Genomic DNA, 23,747 nt, shown 5'->3' on the forward strand with positions numbered 1-23,747 from the left:
CAAAAGGGTGCGTTTGGTTCACCTGTCAGTACAGTTCACCCGTCAGTGGAGTTTATATGCCGCATGAATTTCAGCAACCGGTCGATGGATGAATTGTGAATCGAGCTCACCTCGTACCTCTTTTAAAGCTGACCTCGCTTCACCGCTTTATAAAAAAAAAAAAAACTTCACTTCTTGATTAAAGCGTGAAAAGAGGAAGGTTATTCGGAAATATGAAAATTGGTGGCGAAGTTTATCTTAATACTTTGTTTTACCAGTACAGCTACCACAGTATACTCCACTCACATGCAGTGGCAAGGGTATAAACTTATTAAGCCAATGCCTAGTGACTTTAATGTGTAAAAATGATGATTAAGTACTTTATTTTAGGGCAATGGAAAATTGTATATATTCTCTACTTCTTTTATTATATAAGAATATAATGCTTATGCTGTGGCTGGCATGAAAATTAAACTATTGCTGGATCCTGAATGCATCAGAAATAATCTGTATTGTAGTATGTACTGATTTTATTTTATTTTATTTTATTGCATATATGTCACACATGTTTCAGATCATGAAACACATTTTTTAATATTAGACAAAGGTAACTGGATCATTTTGAATTGTTATTTGTGTGAATATTTGTGTGCGATTATAAATCTGAGAGGATATAATGATGAGTCCAGGCATTTGGGGTGCTCTTTGATTTTTGTGATCATGCATTCTTGTGCCATCTGATGTTGAGTCTGTAATCCAATCATGGAGGGAGAGAGTGTAATCCATCTTAATCCCACATTCAGAGAGAGAGAGAGAGAGAGAGAGAGAGACCTGGGTTAGGGTGGGTCATTAAGAGAGAGAAACAGTTGAAGGGCAGCAGTAATCTCTCAATGCTGCACAACAACATAGCTTTAATGGCTAGACGGTAACACTGGTGCAGAATTTGTCTGTCAGATTCAGTATTTAGTGTTTGTTTTACTGTAATTCTGTCTCTCTCTCTCTCTCTCTCATCCGATCTGGTCCCGTCTGACAGCTGCCCACCTGAAACCTTGTTGTCAGGGTTACCTCTCTGCAGAGACGCACACCCAAAGGTAGGGGATGGCTTTAGTAGAGAGGAGACCCTCACCTTGATGGAGTTAAGAGAGAGGATGGAACAGATATAGGAGGGTAGGATACCCGTGCAAGAACAAGTGGAGTCAAAACCTGCAGAAAGAAGGAAGAAGGAGTTGGTTGAAGTGGAAGTTAGCACCTCAGGTAGGATTATTACTGACAGAAAAGAAACAAATGAGAGAACACCGTGGCAACACTGGACAAGAGTTTCCTTCCCAGCTTGTGTTGTAAAAGCTGTATAACCTTTGTTCTTTTTTTTTTTTAGGATGGGCTATGATCTGGAGAGGTTTGTAGGCTATGTCAACGAGGGTCTATTGTGCTGTGTATGTCGAGACGTGTTGGAGCGCCCCCTCCAGGCACCCTGTGAACATGCCTACTGCAGCTCCTGCATCAGCACCTGGCTGGTCCATCACCACTCCTGTCCTGAGGACAGACTACCACTGGATGTGGGCAGCCTCAAACCACTATACAGGTCAGGCTCTATCTCCTGCATCTGTGTCTCTTCCTTCCCTTTCTTGTAATCATGTAGTCTTTTTCACAGATAAGTTTTCTATTAGTCAGTAAGTCAACGGCATTATAAAAGTCTGTGTATGTTTTATTGCAGGTATATGCGCAATGATCTGAACAGCCTGCAGATCCGTTGTGTGAATGCAGCGCAGGGGTGTGAGGTGGTCTGCTCCCTGGAGAGCCTCCACACACACGAGGATGAGTGCGAGTTTGCCTTCATATCCTGCACTAACACAGGTACATGACAACATCATCCTGGACAAAAGACTGCTCATGTAATGTGTTGTTTTATTACTCTTTATGGCAGTAAAAGTTATCCTCATTGATGAGTGCGCTACAATGGTAATGTGACACCTCTGTGTGGGTGGACAACAGGTGGCCCTTTTGTTATCTTGGCTACCCCAGAAACAGGTGCACCTTTGGGATCGAAAGCTCACACAAACCTCACACAGCGAGCACTGCGTGTGGGTCAACTTTCTTTCATTATTTAATGAGCGATTTAAAAGTCTCTATAGTATGTTATTGCAAGTGTGCGCTTTTGTGCTTACAGTGTGTCTGTGACCTGTCTTTGGCAGGTGGAGAGTACATATGTTACCACTGTGGTAGGTCGAATCACAGAGTGTGTGCATGCATTGTGCAGTTGAAGTCACTAAAATTACCTGAAATTTCTGCTGTTGTGCGATTGCTGTGATCTGTGACTACGTTATAGATTTAATAATCTTACTTTTAGTTACACAAAGAAGAAAGCGGACTTTTAAGGATTTTGTGTCACTAGAATATCACTTTGTTCATGCAGTTGATATTTTGATGTAAAAATCATGCCTGAAATCAAATTTTATCTTTGTAAAAATGTTTTAAAAACCTGTCTTATGCACTGAGAATATGGTGGCTTTATGTGAGGCCTTTGCATCCCTGTGACTCTTCCCTCTCAGGCTGTCCTGTGCAGGTTGAGCGGCGGTGCTTGGAGGCTCACCTGTCAGAATGTAGCTTCCGCAGCAGGGAGTGTCCCAATGGCTGTGGCCACACGCTACTCTCCATTGACCAGTCACAGCATAACTGTGTAGCGGAGCTGCGTACAGAGCTGGAGATGCTCAGGTAAGTTCTTCTGTGCTCTCTACCCTGAAATCAGAGGTAACACTACCATCATAACTGGGTCTCATTAAATGTTTGCTGTAGGGCGGAGATGCTGTGCAAAGTGGAGGAGGTGAGACGGGAGATGGAGTCTCGTCTAGACTCGCAGAGGAGACACATGGTGCAGAAAGAGTCTCATCTGAAGAACGAGGTGGAGGAGCTCAAGGTGAACTGGCCTTGAAATACATTTATTGAGAAGGTTTAAATTGCATTTATAATATAAAAAATGAATGCAGTCCTTTGTGAACCATTTAAAGCCAGTTGGAGAATAATTGCTGAAGGTTTGAAAGTGAAATGTTTTCCCATTCTTGCTTAATGGTTCAGAGCCTCTACTCTCATAGCTTTCATTTTGGGTTGACAGTTCTGGGCTGCATAACGGTCACCTCAGCAACCAAACCTTTTTGCTCTGCAGCCATGTTGTTGTAATACATGCAGAACGGAGTTTTTTTATTGTCCTACTAAAAAAAAATCTGAACTCATTCTTAAATGAGTTCAGACCTGCGAAAGGTGGCAGTGTTTATGGATTTTAACAGGTTCTAAAATGAGGTAAATACAATCTCAGATGAACTACACAACATTACACTATGTCATTATTTTGCAGAAGCAGTGTGTGAAAAAGTAAACACACTCTTACTGCTTCCATAGGGTTTAAGAGTGTAAGTAGCAGCCAGATGCTGCTGAGTTGGCAGTTTGATAGTCTGCAGCATTCAGGTGTGTGTTAGGACAGTGCCGAGGAAGAAAGGCATCAGTAATGCTGCCCAACAATGTGGGAAGCCATTTCCAGACAATTTAAAGTCCATCATTAGGAAGATTATTCACAAATGGAACACATTCAAGACCACTGCTAATCTTCCAAAGAGTGGATGTCCCAGCAGTTGACAATGGACTCCTCTGTATATCAGAGTATTCTAAAGCTTGGCCCAAACTGGGTCATGCAACAGGACAATGATCCCAGGCACAGCAGCAAATCTACAACAGAATGGCTGAAAAAGGAAAGAATCAGGTGCTGCGATGGCCCAAAGTCCAGATCTCCAGACCAAATGTACTTTTCTTTTTCTGAATACCTATCAAAACAACATTAATGGGATCAGAAATTGACTGTTTAAAGCAAACAATCCACAGGATTTTTACTTTATTAAATCCTCAAGTAAATTTTAGTTGGGCTGCTTTTAAGGGCCTGATTCACTGTCAGTCACACAGAAAAGTAACGTATATGTTGATGCATGCCATGTCTTCTCTGTGCAGGGCCAGTTATCCCGTGTGATGTGTGACATGCGTGCCCTGCTAGGCGCAGAGCGTTTGAGGAGACAAGAGTTGGCAGAAGCAGAGCTGGAGAAGAGAGAACTGCTGGAGCTCCTCAGAGACCTGCAGCCCACCAGGAGCCAGAATCCTGCTGAACAGGCAGCCAGGGACCAGCATCAGGGAGAGCAACAGACATCAGGCAGGGAACTCCACACTGAGCCAACAAGACATCAACAGAGAGAGGCTTCTTTCCACACCTCGAGTCTATCATTGCATTCAGCTCAGGCTTCACATGGATCAGGTCCACCCCCATCACCACAGCTGGGTGAGGGAGGGCGCAAGGGTGGCACCCGGAGCCTGACCTTGGACTGCATCAAAAAGAAGAGCCGGGAGGTGACAGTGATCTGAAAACGCTACAACATATGAAATCTTTTTTTTTTTTTTTATTATTATTTGGCAACAAATTTAGGGTTTTGGTAAAACGTGTTACAAAATCAAGAATGTGTTATGCTGTGTTTTGTGCTTAAGAGGCATGTCTTTGTGTATCCCATGCTCAGCTGGAATAACAAACTGTTGTAATGAGTGATATGCTGATATGAAAAAAGCACGCTAAGTGACTCCAGAAGAAAAGGTAGCAAAGATTTCATTGTTATATAGAACAGTTTGTAATTGTCTCCATGAAGACATAATCTTTGATGTTGGATCTGTCGCTGTTACACTTGGTCAAACCATCACAATCAATACCTCAATCATTTAAAAATGGTCACCTTGAATCATCCCGAATCTCTCCAGACATTCTTAAATTATGACCTTCATTGTTATTGTTTGGTTGTATCAAGGTATCGATTTGAAGCACTTGCAGTTTACCTATTGTAAAGTATAACATGGAGAATGAGTGGGTTGAAGAGGCAGCTCATCTGTGTAAACTAAAAACTAATGAGAGGCCACTGTCTGCATTGGCTTACGCTTTCATTCGATTTAGCATGTTTAATTTCCAAGTGGAGGCCAGATTACTCATATTCCCCTTGCTCATTTCTCGCACAGCAAGTTTCATTTGAGGTATGCAAGTTAAATTTAATATAATACACAGAAAAGCCATTACACAGCCAGTTATTTTTCTAGTTACAATAGCAATAACAAAGCAATAGTTCTGTAAAATTTTGCCTGTATTCAAGAACTGAACGCTCTGATGAGGGCTTCCTACAGAAACTTGGAAATTTGCGATGTGTTACCTGTTAATAATTTTTGGAATACAACTGGTAGATTTTAGATTTACACTGTAGTAATCTCTATACATGATCTCTATACTTTTGGTACCAGAAGCTCTCGTTTCTGCTTCGTTGACTTTGGCTGCATGCATGTGAACAGTTAGCCTTTCACTAGCCATTTTTATTCATCTTCATTTGTAAACAATGGAAATCTTCAGGCATATAATGGTAACAACAGAAGCCTTTAAAAATCAGCTGTTGCCCCAGAAACAATGTCATTTTGTTTTTTTTTTAAAAAAAAACACTCTTTCATCATTTGGTATTTCCTTAAAAACACACAAAGGAGGCATTTTGCTATCACCTTTATTATCTGAATACAACTAATAACAAAACATAAAACAAGTCTGTACATCATTTGTGACAACATGATACCACCACATTTCTATGGAGACAGCATATATATTATCCTGATTGGCCCGTTTGTTGCTGTAAGAGGCTGCAGTCAATGTCCAGGTGGATTTACCTGGTGAAGGAGCGAACATGTCTGCCTCTCCCACCTCCGCTCCCTCCTCCACCGCTGAACTTGCTCCCCTGAGATCCTCGTCCCCCTCCACCCGCCTCCCCCGACACCTCCTCCGGCACTGCCGCCTCCTCCTCCGCTAATCCATGACAGCCCGGTGCCTCCTCTGCCGCGTGGAGTTCGATCCCGCAGAGCCAGCCGATACGCACCTGTGTGGAACGAGCGAATCAAACTTTTTTTTCCCCTTTCTATAGCACCTTTGACGCAGGTCAGTGCAGTTCAAAGTGCTTCACAGATGAGTGAAACATTGATAATGAGGCAAAGAAAATGCAATAAAGCAGAACAATAAAGATAGATGCAAAGAACACAAAGATTAAAAAAGATAAAGTGGTATAAAATGCAAGAATAATAAAATTTACAACTTAAGCACACTAAGAGTAAGCAAAGAAAATAAATTAATATCAGTTCAGAAATGTGTATGTGTGTCTCGTTCATACTTGCTGGGGATTGTCGAGAAGGCAGAGGCCCTCGTGTGAAGTTGCTCTGGCCTCCCCGGGGTTCACTATACGTCCCTCTGTGAGTAACAGCTGGAACCTGGGCGCTCCACGATGAACCACGGCCTCCTTCTCTTCGAGTGTAGTTTCCTACAGAACCAAAAGGGCGGGATTTGTCACCCTCTGCTGGGCAATTTAATGTTCTTAGCTGCAGTGTGTTCAAACATGCATGCATAAAACATCTGACACCTCCCAAAAAAAAAACATTTATTTGCTTTTATTGTGTCCAAGCTTTTAGCTGCACCTCTCTCGCAATCAAATTAATGTCAAAATGAGCTCTTTCCTGAGAAAACTGACCACAAGATTCCAGGTTTAAATGAAACAGTATTTCCAGAGGTGATGAAGATCTCCTGTATACTACATGTAAAAATGAGGCAACTATGAGACAGTAGCCTGACCTGATTCTCCTGACACTGTTGGGAGTTTACGTATGGAAACAGCTTTAGTTTCATACCTCTATTTCCATAAGGAATAAGGAATGTGTTTCTAAAAGCACTTGATCATCACAAGGTAAATTTCAGGGATATCAATCTGTCCAGTTAGGAAGAATGAATCCATTTCACCTGGTTTGGTGCAAATCAAAGTGACAACAGGTGCACTGGAGAAGCAACAAAAAATCTGCAATTAATGAATGGTTTTAGAGGTGGTGGCCACAGACTTCCTGGCTGATTTTTCTCTGGTGTTGCTTTTTGCTAGTGTCCTTATCACTGCATGGAAGCATGAGACAACATCTGGGCATGCTCCGATCAGATGGTGGATGGTGTCCTGGGGGATCTTCTCCCAGACATGGATCAGGGCATCAGTGAGCTCCTGGACAGTCTGTGGAGCTATTTGATGGTGTCAGAGGCACGATACATAATGTCCCAGAAGTTCTCAATTGGACTCAGACCTGGGCAACATGAAGGCCAGTCAACATTATCAATGCCGGAACTGTCTACACACTGTGGCCACATGAGGGTGAGCATTGTGCTGCACCAGGAGGAACCCAGGACACACTGCACCAGTATAGGGTCTGATAAACAGTGAGGGTACAACTGGCTAACATGCAATACCATCACTGACCTACTGCCAAACTGGTCATGTTGGATGATGCTGAAGGCAGCTTAACATCCACCGCGGTGTCTCCAGATTCTTTTACATCTATCACACGTGCTCAGTGTGAACCTGCTCTCATCCATAAAGAGAACGGGGTGCCAATTGCGGACCTGTTGTTCTGATGTCCGCTAGCAAATGCCAGTTCAGCTGCATGGTGTTGTGCTGTGGGCACAGGTCTCACTAAAGGAGGTCGGGCCCTCATGCCACCCTCATGAAGTCTGTTTTAACAGTTTTGTCACTTTTTGGGCTCTGGAAGTGCTCCTCCTGAGGGAGATCCAGCAAACCTTCTTGGAATGGCACGTACGGATGTGCCATCCTAAAGGAGAGAGAATTGGATTGTGGCTACCACCTGCAAAAGTATGAACTTTTTTTTTTTTTTTTTCGGGGGGGGGGGTGGGGTGTCTTCTGGCATCTCCAGTGTACCTCTCACTTTCATTTGCACCACAGCAGATGAAATGGATTCTCATTCGCTTATGCCTCCTAACTGGACAGACAAGTACAAGTGAGGCTACAAGTACTGTATCTACACAAACCAAAATGATCAATAATACAAATTATGATCATTTCAAAAAGGTTTATGCTTATCTGAGTTTGCATACCTGACAGCAGTACACCTTTAGGTTGTGGTGGAGTGAAAAAGCGAGTCTGGCTGTGGAAGGTAGCTCTGCCTCTGTTGCCAGTGAACAGCCCTCTGGTAGGGGGTTTGGGGGCGCTTTTTGGAGGCCGTTTAGGAGGCAATAGCCCTAGAGGGGTCGTAATGTCTTTAAACTCTGCTGCAACAAAGTCATCCACGTGCATGCTGGGAGGACGGGAAGTATTCTGTTTGCGTAGGCGGAAGATATCATGCGGTCGGGAGACATTCTGTCCAAATCCTCCTCGACCTCCACGGCCGCGAGGAGCAGCCATGATGTGAGCTCTCTTCGCAGGCTCAACATAGTCAGATTTACCACTGTAGAAACAAGCACAAGATGACACCTCTTACTTAATTTTAAACTAGATTCTGAAGGAGTAAAACTTAATAAACAAATCACAATGAAGCTGTACCTTGATGTAATGAACGTCTCGTGTTTGTGTTTGCCCAGCCGAAAACCTTTAGGAGGCTTGGTGTGACCAGGAGAGGACGGCTCAGACAGAAAGGAGCGCTCCAGCTCCGCCTTCAGGTCCAGTTCTGGACAACACTCCTGAGCCAGACCCACCAAATCCACCTTCACCTGTCACAAAGACAAAAAGATGATCTGCTGCTTGTTGTGTTTCTAAATCCCTTACCAGACAGCGAAGCAAAGAACCTCAAATTTGGGGAAAAAAAAAGAAAAAAGAAGTACCAAACAGAAAATACTTTTAAGAGGACTCTAAGAGGTTTGGCCAATCCATGAGGTGTCTGCACAGACTCCAACATATAAAAGACAAGATCCACCCCAGCCACCGCCTGTTCACCCTTCTGCTGTTTGGCAAGTGATACAGAAGTAGAAGTGCACAAGTACCAACTATTGTGCCAGACTTCAGAGTAATTTCTTTCCTTAGAGGCTCAGACTATTCAACTCTCCCTCTGCACTTCAAAATACACATTTTTCTTAGTAGTAATTAGTCTGCAATTCTGAAGTACAACCATGCTGCCCAATGAATTAAATACTTTATTTTCAGATTTTCCACACAAATGCAGACCATGATGCTTGCTTTAAGGCTAGTACAGTAAAACTGCCTGTCAGTAGTGGAACAGGATGGTTGAAAAGGAGCATCCCTAACTGGTGGTTTACTTGAGAAATTCTACACTGACAAAGATTAAATGAAAAAGAAAAAAAAATCTTACGAAAACATAAAAACAATGAATAAAATAAAAGCTTAAGAACTGTAATAAATATTCAGAAAAATGATTAGCCATAACTGAGCAGGCCTAACATAAACTCTTGGAAATGTGCTCTCTCACACACACACACACACACACACACACACACACACACACACACACGCACGCACGCACGCACGCACACAGACGCACACAGACGCACACAGACGCACACACCTACACTTACCATATCAAGGTCTGTTTCAATGTCATCAGTCTGGAATGGAGAGAACCACAGAGCCTTCAGCTGCTCGTCCAGAGCTTCAGACAGAATGAAAACCGTCCTACAAACAAAAACACCCAAGGCGATGATTAGTTTACCCTTTCCATTAATTTTTCATGTGGCTCATGTGTAAGTGGTTGTTTTTATGAATATCTGATTCAATCATTCTGTCGCTGCAAACTGCCATCGTCCCTCGCTCCAGCTGTATAAGCTTCAGAATCCAAACGATACGGAGGAAAATGAATCAGTATTAATAGTCATCCGGAGGACGAACCTGTGATTAAACTGGGCCCCGAGTGTTTCTGGTGATGGCAGAGTGGGCTCGGTATCAGCTGCAGGCGGCGCATCTGAGGCCGCCTGCAACGTCTGCTTCAGAACAATCACGTTCTCCAACATAGTCTCCAGGGACTCGTCTTCTTTACATAGTTTCTAAAAGGCACACACGCAAGCAACGTAAGTTTAACGTCAAGGCAGCACTGAGCCTTATTTTGAGCCACAATGTACAGGCGTTCATGGTTTATACCGTTATCTGTTTTTCTAAAGCAGGTAGTGGATGGGACTCGGACTCCTCCCACTGGAGCAGCGTTTTCATTTCAGAGCCCGACAGCAATCGCGGAGGAACAAAAGCAGATTCCTCGCTGGACCCCTGGCCCTCTTCAGCACACTGGATTAAAACAAGGACAGATACAGAATGAAGAGACAAGTTGGAAAAAGTTTGAGAAAAGCAGTAATTACTAGAAGGAAAAGCAAGACCAGAAAAAAAAATGCAATGAAAAAGCTTTTCCTTTATGCAGAGTCAGTTATGTCTGTGAGGTGAGGAATTATTAATAGAGCTTTTTAAGGCTGCTGCAGAATGAAACTCTTTTAAAAAGGGAAATTAAATTACTAACATGAACCCATAAGGACAAGGAGAAATGCTTTCAAAGCAGCGACGTCATTACTGTAGTTTCTTTTGAAGCGTCTTTTGTCCAAATATTTTTAACCATCTGTTACTTATAATCATTATATTTCTTACACTTCTAATTACACACCAACAGGCTCTGATCAGCTCCTCTTTATGACTTCTTCTGTCTCCAAAATGCTTTTATTCTCAAACAGAGAATAAAACATTTTGTGTGTCTTTGGAAAACCTATCACCTAATGCTGAACCTTTCTTCTGTTTTGGTTGTCAATATATACTGCTTTATTTATCATGCTGTGATTTGTGTTCTGTACGTGTTTTTTTGGGATGCCCTTGAAAATGTGGTGGCACACTTCAAGCTGTTTACCCTGTTCATGAATTTTAATGAACATCTAAGCTGTTCTTACCATTGGTTCTGTGTTGAGGATCTGCCTGAGAAAGTCGAGCAGAGCTGAAAGCAGATCTGCAGAGTCCTTGTTGAAGGACAACACCAGTCTCTTCAACAGCGAGCACAGCCCAGCACCGTGTTTCTTCAGAGCACTGAAACAGAGGTGATCAAGGTCTCATTTCTAACAGAAACGCACAGTCTGTTCTCGCAAGATGACATGGTGGTAATGGTGGGGAAGCAGTAAACCAAACAAACAAGAAGAGAAGATTTTTGTTTACACTTTGAGGTGGTAGAGTCCGTATTCGTGCTCTGTGAGGAATGTCAAAGTCCTGATGCAGGTAAGGAGGAGAGGCATGCTGCTCTCTGCGTTTCCCAAGACCTCCAACAGGGAACTGCACACTGATGACATCATCTCTCGCCCCGGAAGTGCGTTGGCCAGCTGCTCTGCCTCTGACACGCAGCTTTCACCAGGTGGAGACACCACGAGGGAAATGTCCTAATGAAGACAAAAGATTATTGTTTTTAGGTTTTTTTTTTCCCCTTTAAGGATTTTTTTTTTACTTGATGATGTTTTGCCACCTTTACCTGGTCACACAGTGACTGTAATATTGTTCCCACTAGTACACTACATTGCTGCTGATGTATGGAGTGATCCACTGGAGGAACCAACAGAGACAACAGCAAGGGGAACACGTCGGCCAGCTGTTCATCTCCAGAAACTGACCCTGACAGCAGATGCAGTGTTGCACTCTTACAGGCTCTCTGAGACACCAGGGCATCCATCAAAGAAAGGAGACGCAAGACTTGGCCCCAGCAGACACTTTTCCCCTCAGCCCTGCAGGCAGTAGATTACATATATTTAAATATAATTTACAGTAAAAACACAGAAACTATGCTGGTGTGTGTGTTTGTGTGTCCATTGCTCACGGCTGCAGCTCCTCCAGTAGCAGCTCCAGCAAGGTCTTCATGATGAGTGTTGCGGTGGGGGAAGACAGGTCTGCTAGCTGAACACACACTCTCCTGAGTATGGCCAGGAGAGGAGGGCAGCTGGTGGTGCACACACACCTGAATGCCTCGGAAAACACTTTCCACTGTGCGCGAATGTGCATGCTCCACAGCTTCCTTGTGTTTAAGGCTACAGCCACATCTTGGACTGATATCACCTGTGGAGCCAAAGGCCTTTTAATATTAATGTGCATATGAAGACAAGAATGGTCAGAGGGGTCAAAGAAAGTGCAGAATAAAATGTGATACCTGAGTGCTATGCATTGGCAGTGGAAGAGGCAGGAGCTCAGACAGCAGCGTCAGACCAGAGAAAAGACCTTCAGGAGCTTTTAGCAGTGAGCTCAAAACCTCCTTTAGCATCAGAGACCAAGTGTTGCTGGCCAGAGTCTCTTCTGTATGGGTCACCTACAGCAGGCACACACACACACACACACACACACACACACACACACACACACACACACACACACACACAGTCTCAGAAAAAAAACCCTACTGAAGCCACAATCAATATCAAAACTGTTGTCTGATGCCAAACACACCTCTTCATTAACACCCTGTGTAAAGGTGAGCAGGACATCAACGATGAGCACTTGCACTCGGGTCTCCTCCCCGTCGAGACGCCCAGAAGCAGGAATGGAGCACACTATCATGTGAAGCGTCACCAACACGTTGGCCACGCGAGTGTCCCTGAACTGGAAAGCGCCGCCACGCAGCAGCTCTGTGAGCATGGTGCGCAGCAATCTGAGCGTGCTGATACATATACTGAGGATCATGCCGCGCTGCGGCGTCGGGCCCATGTGTCCGTGCACACGCCACGGCTGCAGTAACACACTGCATAGCTTCTGCAGGACACGCACGCACGTATCCAGACCCTCTCCAGAGAACAGCTGGACTCCTGCAAGGCTCCACTTTAGATCCCTCTGCTGGCCTGCGGAGTGGAGGAAGAGCTGCTGAGAAACTATCTAATCTTATATCTTCACATGAAGTGAAGACAGTGTGAAGACTATGAAAAAAAAGAATAAAAATAAAGTCACATTTGGGGTCCTTACCTTCTACAGCAGGAGGTGGGCAGGCAATGTGACAGAGGACCCTCAGAGCAGTGACCAGCCCAGTACCCTCAGCAGTTAACACATTTTCCACATTCTGCAGTCAGACATATAAAGCACTTTTTTGCATATAGCTTTGAGAAAAATATGTCACAGAACAGGTCAGACTTGTCAGTGAAACATTCCAAGAATATGCTTGTATGATATATTAACTGTTAACTTAAAAAAAAACATTTAGCATTTTTCTGTGGGGTTCAGAAATGCAGGTCAGCTTACCAGCTGGCGTAGATGTTTATAAGCAGTGGAAACATTGTAGGATTTCCTCTGACAATAACAGTTGGTTCTATAAACATCAACTTAACTAAGAGGTGAAGGTGGGATGAACCTTGATTCCCCCTCACTGAACGAGTTAACAGACTGCCTGAATTTGATTTTAAGTTCAAGATACTCCATGATTACAATAGGAAAATTCATTCTTTGTATTTAAATCAATCTATTAGTATCAGTGGTCAGGCAGAGTCTTGGGTAAAGGCAATTTCAAGGCGAATTATCCTATTGTATTACTAATAATAGGAGAAATGTGTGGTCATGGAGAAAACCAGCTGAGGGATGGGGACAACCTGCTAACTCTACATAGAGAGCCCCTGCCCTGGTCCCAGGACTATCCTCTGAGCCATCGCAGACAAATTCTTTGGCAGCTGCCTGAAAACTTCCACCTACAAAGATTTATTATGACTATCAGCAGGAGATATGAAAGCTCACTGAGCTATAACTGTTACTCCACTTCGAAGAGTGTATATTGAGTGAGAGAACTGTACCTGTTTGATAAAGTCGATTAGGGTGGGAATGCTACCAATCTCAAAGCGAAGCTTCTCCAGAGGCTCCAACCATTTACTGAGCTCTGAAAAATATAAACGCATACACAAAAACTTTTTTATATACAGTACCAGACAAAAGTTTGGACACACCTACCAATTCATGTGGATGGGTGAGTGGGTCCAAACTGATGACCGGTACTGTCTGGACACTGTGTAAGATGTAAATGAACAGATTGCAATGATTTGTAAATCTCATAAACCCATATTTTATTCACAATAGAACACAGAAAAAATACCCCATTTTTAAACTGAGAAAATGTACCATTTCAAGAAAAATATTTGCCCATTTTGAATTCAATGGCAGCAACATGTCTCAAAAAAGTTGGAACATGTTTACCACTGTGTAGCATCCCCTCTTTTATAAACATCTGGTAACCGAGGAGTCATCTACAATCTTGTCTGATATAGGATTCTAGCTCCTCAACAGTCACGAGTCTGCATTTGTGGTTTCATGGGATGGGACAGGAACATTATTCTGAAATTCCTTCACAATTTGTAAATGGAGTTTTTTTGTAGGCTGGTGAACCTCTGCCCATCTTTAGTTGTGAGAAACTCTGCCTCTCTAAGATGCTCTTTTTATACCCAGTCATGTTACTGACCTGTTGCCAACTAACTTAACTAGTTACAAAATGTTCCTCCAGCTGTTTCTTTTTAGTAATACTTACTTTTCCAGTGTTTTGTTGCCCCTGGCCCAACATTTTTTGAGACATGCTGCTGCCATCAAATTCAAAATGAGCTAAGATTTTTCATGAAACAGTAAAAAGTCTCAGTTTGAACATTTGATGGGATTTCTGTTATACTGTGAATAAAATATGAGTTTATGAGAATTGCAAATGATTGCATTCTGTTTTTATTTACATTTATACAGCATACCAACATTTTTTTAGAATTGGGGTTGTGTGACAGTTACCCTGTAACTTGGCATTGGTGTCGTCCGCCTTGGCTAAAGACAGCAGCGGAGCCGCATATTGTTCCATCATCCGCAGCTCATTAGAATTCTGCACCACCAGTAAGACCATCATACAGGCATAGTTATACGTCACTGCTTTGCGGGCCTTTCCCTCACTAATAGAGAAAGAGAGACAAAAAAATTAATTTATACTGAAATCAAAAGAGAGAACAAGAAAGAGGTCAAGAATAAAAAGTTGCAGGAATTAATAAGTGTACCCCTGTCCGTCCTTGCTGTGGTGCTGGAGCAGTGTGACCAGACAGGAAAGGTTGTTATCCAGGCTGAAAACATGGGCTACAGCACTGCGACCAGTCTGCGTGAAGGTCATCAGGTACAGCGCATGGAGCGTGCCCAGTACCTCTGCATTGTCACCTTCTTCTAGGCCTGCACCACCATCTCCTCCTGTGGCCACGTGGCTCATGAGTTCTGACACGCCTTGCAGAGCATGAAGGGCCTGCATCAGCCACACGCCAAAGCCCTCTTCACCAAACCCTGGCCCCGTAAGACCTCCCTCGCCACCAGTAAACAGGCTCTCCTCTGCCTCAGATTCTGCCATCGATGCTAGGAGACGCAGCAGCAGGTTGGTGGGCGTGGGCTGGGCAAGAAGGAAGAGCAGACCTGACTGGGTGAGCGACAGGAAGCGCAGGAGCTCTCTGACGGCTTGGGTAACACCTAGATGGCCGGCTGCAGCAGCTGCTGACAGCACCACTGTTGTGCTCTCCAGAAAATGGCATGCATGCATATACCTGAAAGAGGACAAGGGCAAAAATATTTATTCAATCAGTGACTCAAAACTATATTTAAACGTATGCCTGAACTTCTACACTGTGATGCTTGAAGTCATGTGTGTCTGAATGTGTACCTATACAGTGATGGGTAGGGGTTGTCCCTCTCCTGTGGTCCTGTAATTCTAGCAGTAGTGGGGAAGGCTTTCCCAGGGGGCTGCACCATGCAGTGAGGGGCCGTTTCTAGCAGGTGATGTAGCTCTTCCAAAGCACCTGCTAGCCTATCGAGCTCAGCCTCACTCAGAGCAGAGGAGCTTAGCGAAGGCTCCTCTTCCATAGGGCTCTCAGCATCCTCCATCTCCTCCTGGGAATGTTGGCCAGTCAGGATTACCATGAAACCATTTTTGGTCACTGAAACGTGTTTGAAAGCATGGGTATGGTGTGCTGTTACCTGCTGTGGCTCACTCAATGCTGCTGCTGCATGCTGTAGGTCGACTAGTACTTCATACATGTGGCTTTTCTGTAATATGGCATTTCCAGCTGTTATGACCCTCACTGTTTCCTCTCGCAGAAACAGCTGGACTAGACGCTATGAAGCAGAGAAAGGATAGATGGTCAGTCAGGTGGATTATTTCAGACACAATCACTTTAATTTAGATGCACTGGATTTAAAGCTGGTTCATTATGTAAATTATTTTCTAGAAACCAGCAAGAAAATCTGTATATGATTAAAAAGAAAAAGGGTAGATAAAGACTGGATATTGCTAACCTGGTAGCCACTCTTCTCTGAATTTCCTGCATGTAGGAAGGCCTCTACCCCTGCCGGAGCACTGGTCAGAGCATCCAAAGCTCTTAGGATACTCAGCTTCAGCGTGGAGGAGACATGGTCTGTATGGAGCAGCTCCAGCAGCACATTCAGGGCACCTTCACGCAGCAGCATTGTGAGGCCCTGAGGACACTCTGCCAGGTATGAAGCTAGCTTAGCACCAGCCTTTAGCTGTCTGAGGTTAAGTGCAATGGGCTGTGTGAGAGCAATCTCCATACTCAGAGCTCGGAGAGCCCACTGGACTAAAACTCTAACAGGGTCCTCTTCCTCTCCCCTTTTAACTAAATAAGCCAACCCTTTGGCCAGAAGTCCAGGAGCCTCTTCCAGAGCAGTGACCCAGCGTGCATCTCTGTCATCACCAATACTAGCTAGAAGTTCTTTCAGTTGAGCCACAGCCTCAGCTTCCTCTCCACCTGCTTGTCCTTCTGCTCCATCAGCCTCCTTGGGCTCCTCCACAGTGGCCTTGGCCTTCTCGAACTGGGTATCAAAGCGGGTCTTGTATGGAGGCGCGAAGTAGAGCAGGGCTCTGAGTTCTCGTTCGTATGGATCATACTGGACCGGTGGAACGGACGCAAGATCCTCAGGAGTGTAGTCCATGTCAAAGTTTTGCAACTTGAAGCTACCATTATCCAGATCGTCCTCATCGCTGGAAATCTGTTCATAACCGTCATTATCTAGCAGAACAGGGAAAAGAGCCAAATGTGAGGAAGTTTATCTACTGTAAACACATGAAAATGCATAAAGTTTCATAAAAACGTGTATGAAACTGAGTGAGAATGAGGAGGCCAGCAGAAACTATATATAGTCCCTTTTTCACACACAGCTGCATACACTCACAAACCTGGCACCACCTGGCAGCATCACTCCAAACATGCAGGGTTAGTTTTGCATGCATGATGTAAGTACAGCACACACTCAGCCATGGCTGTGAGGACGCGTCAGGAAGACATCCGCATGTTAGCTTATGAAGTTTAACCATAAGCCTTCAGAGCAGCCCTTTGCAGGCGAGCTGAGAGTCTGCAGCATCCAGCAGTTTAAGATGGATGCAGCATGCCAGAGCACACACTTTCTCACTCTCCGTCCCAAATGGACCCTGCTCCCGTGGACCCCCACCCCCGAGACATCTGGCAACCACGGGTAGTGACTTTCTACTATCAAACGGTTTCTGGAGAAGTGTCCATTTGGGTTTGCAGAGAATCCTACTCTTGCATAAGAACTCCCCTACCTTCCTCCATCGCCTCTTCCTCGTCCTCACCCTCATCTTCCTCCTCCTCTTCTTCCTCCTCCTCTTCAGGCGCGCTCCCCTCAGTCCGAGTATCTTCTTCCTCCTCCTGCTCCTCCTCTTCCTCCTCCTCATCAGCTTCTTCCTCTTGTTCAGCATCTGAGTATGTTTCATCGGCCGGCAGCGATCTTTCAGGTGACACATTCTCAAGGTAGTCGTCACGGCCCTCGGTCGGCTCATCTTTGGCCTCGCCTACTGTAGATTTTACATTGCAAAGTTCAGCCAAAAGAGAGAGAGAGAGAGGCGCGCACACACACACACACACACACACACACACACACACTTTTTTGATGCTCATGTTACAGAATATGCGCTTCAAAAAGGATTCAACGCCCCATGTTCCCCATTTTGCCAAAATAAACGCAAATACTGGGCAACTGAGAAAAGCAGAAATACAAATACAAAAACTTTGCTTATAGAACTGTAGTAAATGGGTTACAATGTGCAAAACAAAATGATGGTTATTTATCTTAATGGAAGGAAAAATTGAGTGCAACTCTATACAGAATGTGTTTTATATGAGCCCAAAGAAAGTAAAAGATGATCAATGCAGACATTTCTCCAAGTTTAACTTTTAAACTTAATCAAGAACAACCCCTCAAACGAGATGTTTGATATGAGACTGTGTTTCTTCTTCTTTTTTTTAAATGGATAATCTCAAACTGCTTTAAGGATCTTTGTTTATAGGATTTCCACTGTTCTTTTGTTCTTAATGGATGTTTTAAATTCTTTCTAATTATGTGAAGCACATTCTAAACTTGCTGAATAAGTCCTATATAAAAAACAGTTTATTATGATTTATTACTCTCTCGTCAGCAAAAGCAACATCCAGAGCAACTGAAATAAAGAGATATATTATAGTTCATACCCGTCATTTGAACCTGCTCCTCATCATCATCGTCTGGTGGTGGAGGACCCGGTGGAGTGCGAGGCCCTCTGGGTGCTGGTCTTGGTGGGCTGCCATTATACTGGTCATCCTTTTCCCACTCTTAAAAACACAAATAATGACAGCAATCAACTTAAAATGAAGAATATATGGGAGAAGAAGAGATCTACAGGTTTACAGGACAACACAGTCTTTTTACAATTCATTTGTATTATTTCAAATACATTTTTATTTATTATTAGAAACTATTTGCTTAGAAAAAAAGATCTTAGTTAAGGTTAATGATGGTGGCAAGTTTTTAAGTTAATACTGCCCACCTTGTTTAAGGATCCTCTTGAGCCCGCTGGGCTGTTGAGGCGTTGGTGGTGGTGGAGGGGGAGGAGGTGAGTCTTGGTCGTGTCCATGTGGGCGTTCCGCTGTCCCATACACCGCCACAGTCAGACTCGTGTACCAGCCACGCAGCACTAGACCATCTGTGTTGACCTGCATGAACAAATCCATTTAGTTATTCACAAATCAACAGGGGAGAGGAAAAAGATTATTTTAAAAAGTCCACTCATCTGAGAATGATCATTTACCTTTCCGTTGGGTCTGAACACAATGGACTTGTTTCATCATATTCCAAACTGAGGGCAGAAGCACGACAGAGCAGATTAAAACAAGAGTGTTAATATAAACCAGCGCTTAACTATCCATGAACTCAAGCATGTTTGTTCTTCGGTAAAGGCCGTTACACACCGGACGCGCTGCGAAAAAAACGACGCGAAATTCTGAATCTTTCGGATACGAACTTGTCGTGTTGCTTTTTTGCGAATAAATCGTCCTCATAAAACTGTGTAAAAAAAATGCAGTTGACATCAAGCGACGATGTAATGAGGTCCTGATGTTTCTGAACGAGAGAGAAGGAAGAAACAGAGAATTCTGGGTTCATCCAAACTATCATGAGAAAGCAGCAGCAGGGAGAGTTTCATGGTTTGATCCTGGAGTTGAAGCTGTGTGCAATTATATTTAGGTCAAAAGTCACGCATGAGAAAAAAATCCGTGCAAATAATTTAATTTTGCGAGTGCAGGTATTCATTCCTTGTGAGTAAATTCATTTGCGTGGATTGTGTTTTTTCTCGTGCGTGACTTTCAACCTAAATATAATTCCATAAAGCTTAATCATGACCGCTTTCACACATATTTCAGGATATCAGTGGGCAGTTTGAGCTCTTGTGGCAGAGATGGGATCACATTCGTGGAGGCAGAGAAAGAATTTCAGAGGGCCGACTGACCCGGAGCAGTCTAGCTGTGTGCCTGAGGTAAAATTGTATTATTTTACTGTTCCCATATCACTGTATATTCAGTGTATCGGTGCGCATTTTGAGCTATGAGCTCACATGTTGCTAAAAAAAAAAAAAAAAAGAATTTGAGCCGAAAAAATAAATGCCCCAAATTTGTCCTCTGAAATGACGCAGTCGCTGTCAACAGCTGCACAAAACATTTGCACGTATTTTACGCATCTGGTGTGTAAAGGACTTAACTCTTTGTTTATTTTTAGAACATAGCACATGAGTTTAAACTAACGCATAGTTACTGTGCAGGTATGTCTAAAACACACAACCTCATCATGCCCTATATCCCATTCTTCTCTTATTTCCGCAACATTTCTAATAAAGGGCATGATTCCACATGTTAAGACAGTCTAAGTAGTTGGTTTCTAATGCGCCATGGTCAAATGATTTGATTTCAACTCATAACTCTGCCTCTTCAGACACCTATAAACTATAAAATTATAATTATCTGGTTGAACTGGTCACAATATACTGATATATGAAAGTTATTTTAAGTAGACACAGTAGTGCTTTAAGGGTTTTACAAGTCAAACAGGTTGGTCTTAATCAGGCTTCATTTAAAATTGATCCCTTATCTAAGAAATTTTATCCATAAACACATCTATTAATACATTTGTAAGATGCTGTAAAAGTAACCGCACAGGTTTTAAAAAAAACACCAATCACCTCCCAGCTTTCCCAGCAGGGATAATGACTTGGGTGTGTTATGTTTGCACTGTTCTTTCTTTTTTTTTTTTTTTTTTTTAAATAACTCTTACACAATGCCCACTTTCAAGTATAAGTTTATGCTCTGGTGCTACTGCATACTCTTCAGTTATTACAAGGTTAGAATAAAAGTGCTTGACTCAAACATTCCACTAATCACCTATTTCACTGAGACCTTGACATTTTTGAGCTACAGTGTGAGTCGGGTTAGGTTGGGTTTCTGGAGAGACCAGTTAGCCAAGCATAAGAACAAAGAGATCTGGGTGGGTGCACGGCAAGCCTATGAAAACAAGTCTCAGATGCTACTGTGACTGGTTCTACAAGTGAGATAAACCTCTGAGATTCAACCTGTAAATACAGATAGAGAATGAGAAGCAGTATAAAGCAACAAAACAGGAGAGGGGAAAATAATTCTCACCTGCCAAGTCTGTGGAAGGTGGGGCTATTGAGTTTGGTGACATTATTGAAGAACAGCTCCAACTGGAAGGCATGAGGAGAAGTTTCTCTGGAAATGGAAACAATCAGACACTCAGGACTTTTTGCTCATGTATTCAGAGGACCTTACAATTATGAGTGAAGCAGCATTATCAGGATGTGGGATGTAATATTAAACACTCAAGGGCTAGTTGATACAAATTTCTGCCTACATTCTACCCTTGAAAAGTTTAAAGCTGCCAAAGTTAAAGGTGGGATTGCATCTTATGAGGGTTGGGAGAATATTACAAAAGCAACCTCCACTGTCAGCAATGGTCTCAATAAAGAAATGAAACGAAGTGATTTAAACCTTTATGACTTTGAACATAAAACTGAAACACTGTAGTGATGATAAAAGTGTTTTTATGGCAGAACTTTGAGCCAGACGTTACTTATACATCATTGGTTTTATTGATTTCCCAAAAATAAAGGACTTTATCATAATATCAACACTGCCGCAGTGCATAGCGATACTAGAGGACCTGTGCATTCTTGTCTATTCATTCTACTAAATTACATCACTCAGCAGGCTCAGGGGGAATCAGGACCTGCTTAACAAGGGAGCTCTGGTGTCAAATGCACTCAATACTTTATTCACACAAGCCTCTCCATTTCCTCCAGACACACACATAGCAAAAAAACAAAAAACAAAAAAAAACACAACTCTACAGGCAATATATCATCAGCAATAACACTCAAGCACTTCTGCAACTAAAGACAAACCACTTCAACTTGTGCTTTTCCTATATAATTCTGATTTCAAAGGTGATACCAGTGATCTACACCAAACTCAAATCTGCATAACAGACTTATTAGGAGCACATTTGAATATGGACCCAGGGAAACCACAGCACTGTAAACTCTCAGAATGGCATGAGATACAACAAAAGTTCAACAAAGACAGCAAAAACCATACCCAATTTAAATTAAGCTGCTATCTCCTTCAATGCAGATAATTTGTGCAGCAATGCACCACTGCTGCTACTTTTTGTCTGTGCCACCAGAAGTCCTGTTCTGTTCTGACGGCTTGCAGGAGCTCACTTGCGATACGTGTTGGATCTCAGATCATCACAAATTTCTGATTCGGGATGAAGCTGAATTTGCAAGGAGTATGGCCGATGGCGAGTAAAGACTGTGTTGTAAGAACTTCCGTTTTTCCATTGCACTGTGAGCATGGACACCACGGCAGGTATTATTTTCAGGTGCTGTTTGTCGAATGTTTCTCCCTCAGACACTTGCAATTACAATATGACCCTAGAGGCCAAATTCATGCACTTTTCTACCCTACCTCACCACTCAAAGCGCTTTAGCCAATGCCTTTAAGCACTTTGTAATGGTCAAGCACTCACTCACAAACCAAATGATGTATCAGAGGTAATTTGGGTGGAGTAAGGCAGAAGTTAAGGTTTCTTGTACAACTCTAAGGTGAAATGGTCAAATAACTTTTGCAAAAGCTCAGGGCGTGTATTACTGTACTAGGAGACTACCTTGAAGAGGATGTTAGTCACACTGAAATCACGTGTGGTCTTTGCTTTTTAAAGGTGAAGTCTCAGTTTGTGATAAGCCAATAGTACGATATCCATACTGGCAGTGCTTAGATTAGAATGCTTTGTTTAGTCTTGGTGTTGCCAGTAAGTTGTTGACTGTATGCATGAGTGTTTGAGAGTGCATGGCGTATCTTACCCAAATGCTCTGCTGTCAGGTAGGTTACTGTGAGCTTTGATTCCTGGAGGAATGACCCGCACCTCTGTGATCAGCACCCCGCAGGGAAACCGCACAACGTCTACATTTGTTAACTGAAATAAAGCAGACATGATCATTGATACAAACATTTGTGAAATGCAACAATTATAACCCCCAGCAGCTACAGCACTCACTTTTACTGCCTGCTTCGGGGTAAATATGCTCACTGACGCTTTAAATTTAGCATTAGCCGCCCAGCTAATCACCAAGAAAACTGTGCAAGGACGCAGAAGTACGGCCAGCTGTGTGAGCTGTTAATGTATGAAGCTTAAACTCACAATCAACCAAACGTGTTTGGCGCAATCAGGTAGCTGGGCCGCGATCGCTCCTTAAAACCAGAATAAAGACATCACACTGCTGCTAAAGCTAACAGCGTTAGCTCGGAAGTTAAGTATGCTTCCTCAAAACTCCTTACTGCACTCGATATGAGCTTTTAATGTAGGCGGCCCCTGCAGTAAACACATGAGGTTGTGTTTAAGTATCAGAAACACTACCCTCTGCACTCTGATGCTTAAACGTATCCAGAAAAGTAGCTCCGTTAAAGGGTCCCCCGCCATCGTTGAACTGCTGTCGGCCGAGACAAGGGTAAACTTCCGGATGAAGGTCAATACTTCCGGAGCAAGACCCCCCAAATCAGATTATTATTATTATTATTGTAGTAGTAGTAGTAGTAGTAGTAGTAGTAGTAGTTTTGCTGTTGGTTATACTGTGAGAAATGTTTATATTTGGCAAATTTTAATTTATTTGTGTTAGTTAAAATGGAAGAAAGAGAAGAAAGAAAGGTTGGAAAAGGGTTTCTGGGCTTTTTTTTAGTGATCTTAAACAATATTTCATCTTTTTTAATAACAGAATTTTTTTATCAGTTAATATCTCAATTGAAATGAAATATAATAAATCATAATTACTTCTCCACTTTTTCTGTATTATTATTTATGGGGGGGGTTTATTGCTTCATTTTTAACACGGATTTCACCTCCCTTTTTTCTGTATTTCATCACAACATACACATTTTCTTAGACAAATTTTCTCTGGTTTCCTTATTTATTATAATTATTATTATCGTTTGTTTTTAATTCCCTTAAAATTAAAAAAAAGAAGAGTAGAAGTCAAATTATTATTGACATGTAAACATTTGCTATCACTGCTAATTGTTTATTAAACTATATGACAGGCCTGTGCGCTTTCTAGCC

The 23,747-nt window shown here is 42.9% G+C and overlaps 2 protein-coding genes across 2 annotated transcripts; one reads left to right on the forward strand and one right to left on the reverse strand.

Moving 5' to 3' along the window:
• Positions 1-817: 817 nt before the first annotated feature.
• Positions 818-5,419, forward strand: rnf41l (ring finger protein 41, like). Its single transcript, XM_030749780.1, has 7 exons — positions 818-904; positions 1,013-1,233; positions 1,355-1,561; positions 1,694-1,833; positions 2,529-2,691; positions 2,773-2,893; positions 3,973-5,419. Exons 3-7 carry the CDS (start codon positions 1,356-1,358, stop codon positions 4,375-4,377), a joined length of 1,035 nt encoding a protein of 344 aa, XP_030605640.1. The 5' UTR covers positions 818-904; positions 1,013-1,233; position 1,355; the 3' UTR covers positions 4,378-5,419.
• A 105-nt stretch (positions 5,420-5,524) lies between these two features.
• virma (vir like m6A methyltransferase associated) lies at positions 5,525-23,114 on the reverse strand. Its single transcript, XM_030749779.1, is given in 29 exon segments — positions 5,525-5,805; positions 5,808-5,906; positions 6,195-6,341; positions 7,946-8,295; positions 8,391-8,557; positions 9,377-9,473; positions 9,687-9,841; positions 9,936-10,076; positions 10,721-10,853; positions 10,980-11,197; positions 11,287-11,536; positions 11,629-11,864; positions 11,956-12,111; positions 12,249-12,637; positions 12,759-12,852; positions 13,574-13,656; positions 14,544-14,698; positions 14,801-15,328; positions 15,445-15,896; positions 16,077-16,807; positions 17,389-17,610; positions 18,284-18,403; positions 18,619-18,784; positions 18,880-18,914; positions 18,917-18,927; positions 20,759-20,845; positions 22,498-22,610; positions 23,053-23,087; positions 23,090-23,114. Coding segments are annotated over 29 exon segments (5,643 nt in total). The 3' UTR covers positions 5,525-5,557.
• Positions 23,115-23,747: the final 633 nt, after the last annotated feature.

The sequence above is a fragment of the Archocentrus centrarchus genome, chromosome 16 (genome assembly GCF_007364275.1).
Source record: "Archocentrus centrarchus isolate MPI-CPG fArcCen1 chromosome 16, fArcCen1, whole genome shotgun sequence".
In the NCBI taxonomy this organism is placed as follows: domain Eukaryota; kingdom Metazoa; phylum Chordata; class Actinopteri; order Cichliformes; family Cichlidae; genus Archocentrus; species Archocentrus centrarchus.